The sequence below is a fragment of the Sorex araneus genome, chromosome X, assembly GCF_027595985.1.
Source record: "Sorex araneus isolate mSorAra2 chromosome X, mSorAra2.pri, whole genome shotgun sequence".
Taxonomy (NCBI): domain Eukaryota; kingdom Metazoa; phylum Chordata; class Mammalia; order Eulipotyphla; family Soricidae; genus Sorex; species Sorex araneus.
The window spans coordinates 154274375-154289193 of NC_073313.1; the positions used below are offsets into that span (position 1 = coordinate 154274375).

Sequence of the window (14819 nt, forward strand, 5' to 3'; positions counted from 1 at the left end):
GCCATGGGTATCTTGCCAGGCTCTGCCCATGGCTTAATCACCAGTCTTAATTTCCTAGTAAAATTGAGGCAGGCAAAGCCAGAACCCAGGGAATCTCCTCTTGGATGCATGAGACATGGGGATGGAGGGAGTAGCAGGAGCATCTGAGGCCTAGATCAGGAGACTCTGCCGGTCCATGTTGCTGCCAGCGGAAGGGTGATGTGTGTTCACGGACTCGCGGGGCAGCTCTGACTCTCTCTCGCCGTCCGTGTTCAGTGTTCTCAAGCCACTGTGTATGGACTGGATCAGGATGGCTGTTGGCAGTGGACAGGTAAAGGAAGAACGAGGACCAAGTTGGTTGCTGATTAGTTGTCTGTTTATTCAATCTCTCATCTCTCCTATCACACACTCTTCCTTCCTACCCCGTCATTCCTAGATCCCAGATCCTTGGATTCTGACTCTGACTCTCTCTGACTTTCTGGATTCTGACTCTTCTTCCTCCCTTTCTCTGCTTCTTCTTCCATTCTCTGCTTCTTTTTCCCTGGATACTGACTCTGACCGCTACTTTCTCTGACGACACCCTGACTCTCTTTTACTTCCTCCTCTTTCTGGCTCTCCTCCCCTCTCTACTTCTTCCTTTGTGCACTGCTTCTGTGTGTGCCATTGTGCTCTCCTCTGTCTGTCTCTCTATCTCTGTCTCTAAACTCTCCTCTGCTCCCTTCCTATCTCTCTCTCCAGAGCCCTTCTTCTCTCTCTGGAGCCCCACTGCTTCTCTCTCTCAAGCCCTTCTGCTTCTCTCTCTGGAGCCTCAGTCACTCTACCACCATCGCTGGTGTCCTGTGTCCCCGTGTCCTGCCGAGTGCCACGTATGTGATGCTGAGAAATGAAAATGAAGTTCAGCACTGATGTTCATTTATTTACATTTAATAAATAACATGGTCTATTTGCCAAAAACAATGTAGAATACTCAAAGATTTTCCTGGACTGGAGCTATGGACCCAAACCTGTAATGGTCCCAGCACACACTGACATGCGTAAGCTCCTGTGGTAACAGTGAAACACAAGGAGCTCTGTCACACAGCAAACAGGAGTGAAGGACTGTTCTAGAGGAAACAATACAAGAACCTGAAAAACCCCAAAAATACTTACAAGATCTTTTTCCACTAGTGTCTGGGAAATGCAAAATTCAACAAGAACAGATGAGTGACTCCAGAAGTTCTAGAGAGAAGCCGTCTTCCTCTGGGCTGTTGCTGAAGGACAGAGAGAGATCCTGAGACTTTCCTTCAATGAAGGCTACCCTGTGAGCCACATTCTGTGTCTCAGACCCGGACTCTCTAAGGAGGAAGTCAGGAGATTAGCGCCACTGTCATCTCCTCACCCAGCACAGCTGCCTCCCCCTCAGTTTTCTGACACACTCAGGATGTGGTTGTCACACTGTGTCTCTCGCACAGTAATACATGGCTGTGTCCTCAGTGCTCAGCCTACTCAGTTCCATGTAGGCTGTGTCCTTGGATGTGTCTGCAGTGAGTGTGAGTCTGCCCTGGAACTTCTGTGCATAGTTTGTATCACTATCTTCAGGGTATATCTATCCCATCCATTCGAGCCCTTATCCCGGGGCCTGCCGCACCCAGTGCATTTCATAGTTGGTGAAGGTGTATCCGGACGCCTTGCAGGAGATCTTCACTGATGTCCCAGGTTTTCCCACCTCAGCCCCTGACTGCACCAGCTGTACCTGGGAGTTCACACCTGTGGACAGCAGACAGGAGTGGGTGGACTCCACTTGACTGGCCCCGTTCCCTCAGCCCAAGGAATGGGGACGCATACCTGCAGCCACTGCCACAAGGAAGAGAATTCTCCAGGTCCAGTCCATGGCAGGGACCGTGCACTCAGGAGCTTCTGAAGGTGTGGGTGTGCCTGCTGTGTGAGGTTGTCAGGACACAGACACATCTGTATTTAACTCAGTGTCCCTCGTGTAATTTGCATATTCATGAGAAGGTCGAATTCATAGCTGAAGGCCTGATCCAACCTGTGAAGGGTCTGGTGGAAGCCACGGGGTCCATCCTCAAGGGGAATGAAGAGGTCCCAGTTTGGATCCTTGTTGAAGAGATGAGATCCTGCCCTTTGCCAGAATTCTGTGCACACAGAGCTCCCCCTCCGGAGGTCCAAGCCCTTTCAGAACCTTCCCTTAAGGGCCCTCCACATCTGTATGGCCTCGGCACATCTGGAGACACCTGGGCTTTGAGGTTATTTCTGGGATCCTGGAATTCCCCAAGGGATACTACAGTGAGACTACAAAACCAACCTAATGCTCCAGTGGAGATATTAGGAAATCCAGAAACGCCACCTGCATACAGGTTTTACTGCCTTATCAATATGATAAATGTTTCTCCCAATAGGATATCTATGCACAATTTAACCTCCTATGTCCTATCTCACTGTCACTGTCATACTGTTTTTTATCTATTTACTTGACCGGGTGCCAGTAATGTCTCCATTGATCCCAGCCCTGAGATTTTAGCAGCTCTCCTTACTCGTCTTTCCCAATGCTGCTGTATTGGAGGTTCTTTCAGGGTCAGGGGAATGAGACCCGTTGTTACTGTTTTTGGCATATCAAATACGCCAGGAGTAGCTAGCCAGGCTCTGCTGTGTGGGCGGGATGCTCGCTGTGTCCTATACTTATTTTAATTTTGGTTTTCTTGAGAAAGGGAAACTTAGTTTTATTGAAGAACGAAATCCTCTTCTCAGGAGATTTTTACCTCTGTACAACCCTTCAACCTTGCAACTCTGTGCTCTTGGGAATTGGCGCCCCCTGCAGCCCAGTTCCCATCCTGTAGGATGAGCCTCTGAGCTCTCAGGGGTATTAACCTCTTGGTGTCTCTAACACAGGATAGAATCCTGGGATTTCGCTTCAGAAGCCTTGCTCATGAGTCATATTCTTTTATGGACCTTTTGTTTTGATTTTGAGTCACATCTGGCAGTTGTGAGGGCATACTCCTGGCTCTATGCTCAAGAATTGCTCAGGTGGATGCATCTTAGGAAAATATTGGCAAATCAAGTATTTATACACATAAAAATTAAAAGGTGACACTTTGTGTTTTTGCTGAGATTATGTGATACAATAAATACTTCATTCATTCAAATAAGAATAGTAAAACGCATCAGACTAAAAGAGGGTTTAAATATGTAAGTAAAGACTTTAATATATACAAAATTATATTAAATTTGCTAAATTAATTATAGTTTTTCAAAAACCACGTATGAATCTAACACAGCTGCCCAAAAGTTTATTCTATAGCAGTATTTGTGAAACAAGTGAATAAGAAATTGTCACTTGTCACTTATCCCGTTGTTCATCAATTTGCTGAAGCGGGCACCAGTAATCTTTCTATTCATCCCTGTCACATGATAGTGTTGCCCAGTTGCATATTGGGGGCTCTTTCAGGTCAGGGGAATGAGATCCATTATTGTTACTGTTTTGGGCATATAAAATATGCCATGGGTAGCTTGCCAGGCTCTGCCGTGCAGGTGAGATACTCTCAGTAGCTTGCCGAGCTCTGTAGAGGGCCAGGAAATACTGCCGTATTTCCTCAATCACTGTCATCCTTTTGCTCATCGATTTGCTTGAGTGGGCACCAGTAATGTCTCCATTGTGAGACTTGTTGTTACTGTTTTTGACATATCAAATATGCCACGGGTAGCTTGCCAGGCTCTGCCATGTGGGCGAGATACTCTTGGTAGCTTGCTGCGCTCTCGGAGAGGGGCAGAGGAATCGAACCCAGGTTGGCCGCGTGCAAGACAAATGCCCTACCTGCTGTGCTATCGCTACAGCCTATTTCCTGACTAAGAAATTAAATTAATAAATCTTAATTCTCGATCGAGTGATCAGGTGGGGGTGCAGAGTCAAACAAGGCATGTAGAATGATCAATGGAGGGCTGCAGCTCGCTCAGGAAAATCAGCACTGATCGGTAACTGCAGCTTCCTATTATTGGGTTAATGATCAAAACATCCAGAATATCTCTCATAATACATCAAATCACACATAAACACATTAAATTACATATTATCTTGTAAACTAATGATCTACAGCATTCCTGAGGAAATAAGCCAGACCACCTCATAAATCTTTACATTCCACTCCCATACATTCCATATCCTCACTCTCAATATATCTACATTTAGGCAGGCCTGCACAGTAGCCTATTACAGTTCTTGTTTAACCTCATCTAAGTATAACACAAGACAGGTAATTTATGACAGAGAGCAGCTGCATTGTGACATGCTGACCCCAGCCCTGTTCCATCAGAGTTCCAAGCTGTTGACAGCCATGACACAGGCTTGCTTGAGAGGCAGCATCTTAGGACCTTCCTCATGACTCTGGTCAGGCTCCAGAAAGTCGAGCTTTATGGCACATATGTCTTGAACTCTGACTTTTTCAGTGATGGAGAAAAGTATTAATTGAACAAATTTACTCAGAGAAATGCAAAGGGTGAGAAAGAGAGAGCCGTGTTCATGAGAGCACATGGGCTTCTCCAAATGGGAAAAAGGCTTGAGTTCTGATTTCTGATCAGACATGTTAGAGGTCTGGAAAACATCTTTCCACCCAGCACAAAAGAAAACCTGAACAAGGGAAACTCAGAGATTCACTTTCTGTCCCTCTGTGAATACTAGAAAAAGGGAGATGGAGACAGAAGTAAAATAGTAATATCGAAAGAAATTTGCTTACAGAAATTCAAGGATGCTGAGAGAGAAACAGAGAGAGTTGATGAGAGAGATAGATACCATAGATTGTGACAGGAAGGACAAAGACAGCCCAAACACAGAATCTTGTCATCATCATGTGAGCTGTCTTTCTTCTTTATTGGTCCCTATGATCTGAAATAGGTTCTCTCTCTCTCTCTCTCTCTCTCTCTCTCTCTCTCCCTTTATCTGTCTCTAGTGTCTATAAATTGCAATGCAGACACTGAAAGGTTATCATGTATGTCCCTTTTCTTAATTTCAACACTCAGTCCATGTCCAGAAGATCATATCTAACTATTCCTGTCAAACTGGTCCTTCTCTGTCCTTCCCCCCGCCTCCACACACACACTTCTAGCAAGCTTCCAACCATTAAGCAGTCCTTCTGGCCCCTGTGTTTCCTGGCACTTATTGTTAATCTCATACAAAAGTTTAAATACAACAGAAGAGTGCAATTATTCTATACATGTCCCTTTCCTTCTGACTCACTTTACTCACCCTGATACTCTGTATCCCTCCAATTATAAGTGAATTTCATGATTTCATTTTTTCTGGTGGCTGCATAGTATTCCACTGTGTAGATGTACTGTATTCCTGGCATCTATTCTAAGGCACTTGGTTTGTTTCAGATTTGGCTATTTTGAATTCAATATTGTGATGCAGTAAACACAGACATGTAAATATATTTCCAAATTATTGTTTTGGGTCCTATAGGAATTCCAGTACCAAGAATGGAATTTCTGGATCACATGGAAGCTCAGTGCTTAGAATATTGGGCAGTGTCCAAGTTTTCATTTCCAAATAGGCCTGTAGCTCTGTTATCCCATTTTTCATTGATTTCTTGAGAGGGCACCAGTAACATCTCCATTGTGAGACTTGTTGTTACTGTTTTTGGCATATCTAATATGCCACGGGTAGCTTGCCAGGCTTTGCTGTGTGGGCAGAATACTCTCGGTAACTTGCTGGGCTCTCTGAGAGGGGTGGAGGAATCGAACCTAAGTTTGCCCCCTGTAAGACGAATGCCCTACCCACTGTGCTATCGCTCCAGCCCCAATCCAAACAGACCCTGCTAAAAATATTCCCACCAGCAGAGAATGAGGATTGCATTTCCCCCACATCTATGCCAACACAGAATGTTTTGTTTTTTTTGTGAGTGTGCCCTTCTCACTGGTATGAGATGGTATGTCATTATTGTTTTGATTTGCATTTCTCTTATAAGAGATGAGGAGAATTTGTTCCTGCATTCTCTACCTCAAAGTCTACTTTAAGGATGTATCTGTTTGAAACCCCATTTTAGATGGGGTTACCTTTTTTCTTATTAAGTTCTACAAGTGATTTTCATGTGTTTTTAAGTCCTACATCGTATGAGGGTGGGCAGATATTTTTCCCCAATTTTTTGGTTGTCTTTTGATTCTGGTCATCATTTCACTTACATTGACTGGGTCATTTAAAGCAGAGAGACTGACAAGTAAGAGCATGAAATGGGTGAAAACTTTGGTTTCAACTTGATTCCAAAATTATGATGAGTTTATGGGAGGAAAACTGAAACTACAAGTTAGAAAAACATGTGTTTGAACTCAGCTGATTGTAAACGCTTGTGGGCAACAAAAAACATTTGTCATTGGCTGACCACAATCCACAAACACAAAGTCACCTTCAATGTGAGGTGCAAAAACAGCTGAGAGAGTCGCTGAGTCCCCAAGTAGAATTGTGACCAATTTGGGTGGATTATTGCAGCTTCAGAGTCGGGATATACCTCATGTGTCTTCACAGGGCAGGGCCTCACTCGGCCTCTGTGCACACAGCAAGGTTCTAGGATGTGGTTCCTTCTTCCACAAGCACAGGGTGAAAAAAACTCGACTCTGGACTCAGTCCCCACTGCCTTCTCAGAGAGTCACCAGGGCTCAGCACTTTCCCTTCAGAGTAAGCTGAGCCTCGGGTACTTTCTGTGTCTTCTGGAAACCCCAAAGCATTAACTCCTGGAGATGATCATAGTCTTGTTCATGGTAGCACCAAGTACCGTAGCCAAGATGCGCACACAACACACAATTGCAGCGTTCAGTTCTGTCTGTTTCCTCATTCAGCCCTGTTGTTCGTTCTTCCTCTCCTTCGGTTCTGTTTGAAGGACAGTGATCATTGTTCCCTCCTTCTCTCACTGAGACTCCTGAGTCTCCCTGTCAGTGTTTTCTTCAGGTCAGAGAGCACTGAGAGGATTGTTGCTCTCTGCACATGCAGAAAGCATCGGATGTTCTGATGTTCTGACCTGGATTCATATTCATTGAAACAAGAGAATCATTTTCTCATTGTTCCTGATGCTCTTTTGGAGCTAACAGTGTGAGTGCCCTGTGATCTGAGCATGGATTTGGAGAAGTTTCTCATTATATTCAGCTAGGTCTGTGGCTCTAATAACTTCTGGCAGCGACAAAACCTGTGGTGTTTTCTCAGTGGGACTGGGAGGGCCAGAGGTCGGTGGCAGGAATAACTGTGGGTTATAGTGTTGATGGGGCCTCCCTGAGACCTGGGATGTCCCCTGGGGAACAGACTTTAAATAATAGCATGAAGCTATAGAAATTAACCCGTGAGTTTCAGGAATATAAACTCTCAGTCCAACTGCATAGAAATGGAAGCCCGGAATAAATCCTTAGATTTTTTACGGTGAATCTTTGGAAAAGGTTTCCATCCTATGGAGTGAAGCAAGGAAAATCTCTTCAACAAATGTTGTTGGGAAAGCAACACCACACACAAAAACTAAAATAGAAGAAAGAATTAAATCCATCTCTCACACAAGATACAAAATATAATTAAAAGTGGACTTATGGTCCAGCATTGAGAGCAGAATTCTTAAAATACAAAGAGGAAAACCTAAGCTGGTCTCTCCATGACACTGATCTTAGAGGGATCATCTATAGTTTCACGCCATTGCCAAAAATAAGATAAATTAAAATAAATAAATGGGACTAAATCAATTAAGAGATTTTAATGGTAATGTAAACAACAATAAAATTAAAATACCCTATTTAATGGGAGAAAATGTGTAACCACTGAAGCTCAGATCTAAGCTGAGTTTAGATCCAGCACATCGAACCTAATCTCTAAGTTAATCATAGAACTCACAAGACTCAACATCAGAACAAATCACTCATCATAATATGGTGTGGGAAATAAACAGATTCTTTCCTAATGCAACATTCCAATGGGCTGTGGGCATATGAAAAGGTGTTCATCAACACTTACTATGAGGGAAAGATTAATATAAAGGACAATGAAACCATCTCTCCCCAGTGAGAATGGCTTATATGAAAAATACTGGAAACAAACAGTGTTGTAGCATTGTCAAAGGAAAAACTTTTTCTATGCTTGTGGGAACTTCACAATCACAATCACAAAATCTCGTTAATGACTGATTTCTCGGGTGGGCTCAGTAACCTCTCATTTCATCCTTTCCCTGAGATCTTAGAAGTCTATCTCGACTAGGCCCTCCCAACAATGTTGCACTGGGGGCTCTTTCAGGGTCAGGGGAATGAGATCCAGCTTGTTACTGGATTTTGCATGTGAATACACCATGGGAAGCTTGCAAGGCTGTCCCATGTGGGCAGGAAACTCTCAGAAGATTGCCAGTTTCTCCCAGAGGGAGAAGAAGGCTAAAGATATCTTCTGAGAGCTTGCTTTTAAGTCTCTCTCTGGATGTTGGCCGTTGATGGGATTACACACACCTGGGTTCCTCTGCCGGTACCTTCATGCATGAGGCCTGTCCGAATTGTGGAGAGGGGCATCCAGCATGGCTGTTGCTGGGTTTGGTGGTCTTCAGCTGCCAGGAGCTCTGCTCGGGGTGGGGAGGGAAGCTGGAGCCCATCCCCTCCGAGGAGCCCTGGGGAAGACAGCCAGGCGTGCGGGCAAGAGACTCTGCATCTCTCTTCTGACAGCTTGCTTTTAAGTCTCTCTCTGGATGTTGACCGTTGATGGCCAATAGCTGCGCTCCCCTGCTAGAACCTCCAAACAAGCTCTCAATGTCCATTTGTGGGAACTTATCTATGGAAAACACTGAAATTTCTCTAAAAAGTGAAAATAGAATCTCCAAGTTACAATTTATTCTATTTTTGGTGACTTCAACCTAGTGTAAAAACAGTCATTTGAGAAAATTTTTGTAAGCATGTGTATATTACAGCATTTAGAATAGTTGCCAGGGCATGGGAACAATCCTAATTCTTAATGGCAATTTTGTGGATAAGGAATTGTGGTGTTTATGCACAATGGGATACTGTGCAGTTTTAAGAAAAGACATAATATCAACGTTTTCTGCACCATGAATGGAACTAGAGAATATTAATAAAGTGTGTCAGAGGGAGAAGGCCAAATCATAGAATTTCATTCATCTGTGGTACACAGAGAACAGAGTGTCAGGATGGACAGGATCTAATGATAACGGCACCTGCATCCTAACCACACTCTGGGGTTCCCGAGAGGAGTCAGGTGGGGGCTCAGATCACTGGGAAGGAGAGACTGAGCACAGGGGCCACAGCAGAATGTGGAGGTCTGTGGGGATTTGGTGCTGGGAGAAGCGCATGGATTTTGTGACCCACAAGCATCAAACTCAGACCATTGTCATCGTGTTCCCTCAGTGACAATAAGAAGGAAACGAGAGAAATCTCTGTTTTCTGTCTTTATACATTTTTTACATGTATAAAAATATATACATGTATGTATGTATTATATTATACATATACATCTTTATATGTATAGGTACATTTACATATACATCTTTATACATCTTTATCATTCCTTTATGAATGATCTTTATGGAAAAAAGAAAATCGACCACACCTTACCTAGCAACACAGAACACTCTCTAGTAGACTCTGAGGAAGGAAGAGAAATAAGCAAATTTGTAATAAGATAAAAAGTAGTTATAAAAATGGATATAGGTAATATATTAAAGTTTGTTCATATATTTCACCTACAGAGTAAAGAAATTGCCCCCGTTACAGCTTCTCTCCCCTGCCCCTGGAGCAGAGCACTGGAATCCCTGCATCACAGCGCCCCCTGGTGGTCACACGCACCCCTGCATCTCTCCTGTCTCCCTCAGCAGGTTTGTGTCTGGGATCACAGGGATTTGCCCTCACTGTGTCTCTTGCACAATAATACACACCTGAGTCCTCAGTTACTGAGTTGCTCAATTTCAGGTAACTCCAACAGGGTTTTTTTTTAATTCTACAGGAGAATAATGTGCCCCTCAGGCTCCAGGGAAGTAACATGGTCCTGTCACTGGAAACTTTTCATCAGAAAAGAGATAGTGTGATAAAGTCATTACTGCCCAGAGTGGGGATGGAGGACTCAGCCACAACCCACACGGAGGGTTGGTGTCATCTGAGAGCTGAGGGTCAGGCCAGTCCTGATTTCCACAGAAACACGATTCATCTGGTCATGAGCAACGTTTCCTCCGGGGTGAGTCCTCAGAGCCTCCTGGGGCCTGCAGCCTTGAAGCTCACCCTGCTTCCTCCTGCAGGTGGTTTGTGTCTGGGCACACAGGGCCTTTCCCTCACTGTGTTCTCACACAGTAGTACAGGGCTGTGTCCTCCTCCCTCAGGCTGCTCATTTGAAGATAGAGTGTGTTCTTGCTGTTGTCTCTGGAGATGGTGAATCTGCCCTTCACAGAGTCGGCATACTTTGTACTACCATCAGTGCTAAAGTGTGAAATCCACTCTAGGACCTTGCCTGGAGCCTGGCGGACCCAGTTCATTGAAGTGCCGCCAAAATTTAATCCAGAGGCTTCACAGGAGAGTCTCAGGGACTCCCCAGGCTGCACCAAGTCTCCCCCAGACTCCACCAACTGCACCTCACACTGGACCCCTGCAAACACAAAGACATCCCGGCCAGGAAACTCTTCTCACACAGAGGATCTGCCTCTCCCATCTCTCCCATGCTCCATGTCTCTGTCGCCCATGAGTTACCTCCTAACACAGCCACCCGGAAAAACCAGCTCAGCCCAGACTCCATGCTGGTTCTGTGTGAGTCAGGATGGAGCCCTGGGAACCCCTGAACTGACTCCTCTCCCAGAACTGGGGCTGGGCTGGGCTGTTTTCATCACTGTGGAGAGTCATATTTGCATGTCCTCCTTCTCTATAAAAAGTTCTCTTTGAACTTGTAGAGAGAAGGGAGGACTCCAGGGCAGGTGAGGTTTCTGGGGTGCCTGTGACCACGATAAAGTCCATAAAAATCTCCATATTCGAGTATTCATTATTACATGACTACCGATTTAATTGGTTCTTAATTTTTATTTTTTAATAAAACCTATATTGTGTACAGTGTTAGTTCTATTTCATAATATGATATGACACATAAAAACATAAACAGTTTGTGCACTGTAATCAAAATACATTTTAAGAGTTGGTCCCACTGTCTAGACAATAAGAATCCACAGAGTCTCTCAGAGTTATCAATGTTTTGAGAACCAAGTGTTAAAATATAATTAACAGGAAAGCAGAATGGCCGGAAAACAGAGCCCTGGTATTACCCCGTGAGGCAGGCTCCTGTATCTGCTCTGTCTCTGCTCTTTCTCCCAGAGGGAACACCTCTGGGGCTAAAGGTATTTATTCCCATGTCCTAAAGCCCTTGGATATGTAAGAGCTAATTTCAGACAGACTAAGACCATGTTAGAAAATTGACCTTAGGATGTCTTTCTCCTGATGATTCCTGGTTCTAAGCAGTAACTGTCAGTGTCAGGCATATGGAGCTCTCAGACCATGAGGCTATGAGTCCCCTGAGCAACACCCTTTCTCTCTTCAGTGTTTCTGTCTATTCATACAGGATCCCACAGTTGGTCCCTGTTCCCCAGGATCGGTCCCCGTAACTAGAGATGCAGATGCTTTAGGGAAGGGAGACTCCTCCCCTGCATCTAGTTAATCAGGTTGATTCCCTGCACTCCATGTGATTTCCATGAAACCATCAGGAGTGATCCCTGAGCAGAGCCAGAAGTATACCCAAAGTGGCACAAACAACACAACCAAACAAACAGGGGCTGAGAGATAGCACAGTGTTAGGGCACTTGCCTTGCATATGGCCGCACCAGGTTCAATCCCTTATGTTCCTGTGGTCTCTGAATTCCTTTAAGAGTCATTTCTGAATACAGATCAGGAAGAACCCCTGAGGATCACTGGGTCTGGCCTAAAAATGAAAAACAAATGAACAATAAACGAAATCCAGTATCATAAACAAAATATGGGTTAGATAGATATCAAGAACTTTCCCCCGTAATGAAACAAGTTGTCTTTATGCTAAATTTGTGTTTATCTGGAGTATGTTGGAGAGCAGAGTGCATGGAGGTATATGGAGTGTGAGTGTTCACATCAATTTTTGCTCTATTTCTCTTTATTACCATGTAAGCATTTGCATAGTAATAAAATTCACAACAGGCCATCACCTAAACAGAATACTGATTATAGATTAGTAATGTTTCAGAAGCGCTGACATATATGGACACCAGTGCAGTGATCATGGCCCCAAAACAGTGAATAAATCCCTCACCCCAGTGTTTCTCCTTGGTCAATGGTATTCCTTCCCACTAGCCTCACCCCTCCCTCATGCTCTCTGCAGTACTGATTCTTGTTGTAAGTGTATGTAGTGTGTTTCAACAGAATCTGTTGAGACTGAAGTGGTCATCAAAGCCCTAGCCAAACAGGGCTTTCAAATTCAGTACATGAGGATCCTCCGTGAGCTGTATTACGGATTCACCACCAGGATCTCACCCTTCTACAAGGAATTAATTATTGACATGAAGAAAGGGATTCGGCAGGGCAATACCATTACTCCAGTTTGGCAGGGCAATACTGTTTCACTGAAACTCTTCAGTGCCACTCTCGAGAATGTCATGCGACAACTGGAATGGGAAGGAATGGGAATGAAGATAGATGGTTGGCAACTACACCACCTCCGATTCGCTGATGACACCGTTCTAATAACACCAAACATTAGTCAAGCGGCACAAATGCTGGCTGACTTCAACCATGAGTGTGGAAAGGTCGGACTGCAGCTGAATCTCACAAAGACAATCTTCTTGAGAAATGGACTAGTTCTTGATGCTCCATTTGCTCTCAATTGAATGAATATCTCTGAATGCAGCACTTATGTGTATCTAGGTCAAGAACAAAACATGACAAATGACCTGGCTCCTGAGCTGCGCAGGAGGAAGAGAGCGGCGTGGAACGCCTTCAAGAGCATCGAAGAAGTGGTTAAGAGGACAAATAAGGGTTCCATCATGGCGTCAATGCAGGATTTCGAGCTTTTTGTTTGTAGGTGACCCCCACTGCGCCCCACCTATTTTTCCCTAGAAATGACTACAGAAAGAACTGTTGGCTTTACAAAATGACCCACCTCCTGGGATGACTTTAAATGAAAAAAGTGTTCAAAATTCAATTACACAGTGGATTGTAGACATGGAAGGTGCACCAGGTACCTTATATGAAGGGAGAAAATTTCAACTTCTGTTTTAGTTTAGTAGTAGATATCCTTTTGACTCTCCTCAGGTCATGTTTACTGGTGAAAATATTCCTTTTCATCCTCATGTTTATAGCAATGGTCATATCTGTTTATCCATTCTAACAGAAGACTGGTCCCCAGCGCTTTCAGTCCAGTCCGTTTGTCTTAGCATTATTAGCATGCTCTCCAGCTGCAAAGAAAAGAGACGACCACCAGATAATTCTTTTTATGTTCGAACATGTAACAAGAATCCAAAGAAAACAAAATGGTGGTATCATGATGATACTTGTTGATGCCACTGTTATCATCCTCCTAGCAGAAGATAGTCCTACTGAGAAAATGAGCACTTTGATCATTCAGTCTTTGAACTTTAACTTTTTTTTTCTTTTGGGTCACACCCAGCGATGCTCAGGGGTTACTCCTGGCTTTGCACTCAGGAATTACTCCTGGCGGTGCTTGGGGGACCATATGGGATGCCGGGGATCGAACCCGGGTCGGCCGCGTCCAAGGCAAACGCTCTACCCGCTGTGCTATCGCTCCGGCCCCTGAACTTTAACCTTTGACTGGAAGTGACCTATAGGCAATGAAGACTACTTCTTTTGACTGCATTTTTACTCGTGTGCATTCTGGGCGCATGTTGATCGCTGGTTCAATCCAGGCAACTGACATGCTTTAGTCATACAGTATTAATGCAGGTGTCAGGAAATGTCAAACATAATTCCATTTTTTATTTTTGTTTTTGTAAGCATTTGGAAAAGTTCCAGGTCCTCATGTATTGTGCAATAATAACAGTGACTTCCTTGGTGGTTTGGGGACGTTCATTGCTGGCAATGGACGTGATAACAGGAAAAATTTTCATTAACTCCTGCCACCCAGTGATTAATGCATGATAGGGCCTATGAAATAAACTTGCGGTTATAATGGGATTGTAAATAAAGTGTGGGATCCAACATTTCTCTGAAAGTTACCCCAACTCTTTGCATTTGGATTCTATGCACTGCGATCCTGAGGTTAACAGCATGAATTAACATGCATCTTTAAAGGACTGTAATGAAAGATCACTGCATATTTATTGAATTGTTTATATCTGCTGTCAAATTGTTTTTTTTTTTTTGCTTTTTGGGTCACACCTGGCGATGCACAGGGGTTACTCCTGGCTCATGCACTCAGGAATCACCCCTGGCGGTGCTCAGGGGACCATATGGGATGCTGGGATTCGAACCCGGGTCGGCTGGGTGCAAGGCAAACGCCCTACCCGCTGTGCTATCGCTCCAGCCCCTGCTGTCAAATTGTTTTGACATGGAAGGTTTTCAAGTGACATTGGCAGAGAGGTACAATATGTTATCCCTATGGTGAAAAATAAATTCATTTGTTGTATATAATTAAATCCTCAATATCTGAAGTAAAGGTATGAGTAATATAGGGTATGAATGATTTAATCAAGGCTTTATTTTGGAAGTAAGAAAAATGGCAGTAATGAATAAACTGCTGCAGCCCATAATTGGGCTTGTTATTTGTACATTGACAATTTTTCCAAGTAGAGTACACTCTGTTATACTTCCTGCAGCCATCAGCATGTGCCCTACTGCTGAAACACTATTTTAATTATTTAAGTTTGGAAATCCATAAACAT

General features: G+C 44.0%; 2 pseudogenes and 1 gene segment (V, D, J or C); 1 reads left to right on the plus strand and 2 right to left on the minus strand.

Moving 5' to 3' along the window:
• Positions 1 to 1408: 1408 nt before the first annotated feature.
• LOC101542808 (immunoglobulin heavy variable 1-2-like) lies at positions 1409 to 1849 on the minus strand (annotated as a pseudogene).
• Positions 1850 to 10250: 8401 nt separating this feature from the next.
• Positions 10251 to 10708, minus strand: LOC129399975 (immunoglobulin heavy variable 3-23-like). The segment is given in 2 exon segments: positions 10251 to 10561; positions 10663 to 10708. Coding segments are annotated over 2 exon segments (357 nt in total).
• A 2257-nt stretch (positions 10709 to 12965) lies between these two features.
• Positions 12966 to 13530, plus strand: LOC129399812 (ubiquitin-conjugating enzyme E2 W-like; annotated as a pseudogene).
• The last annotated feature ends 1289 nt before the right edge of the window (positions 13531 to 14819 follow it).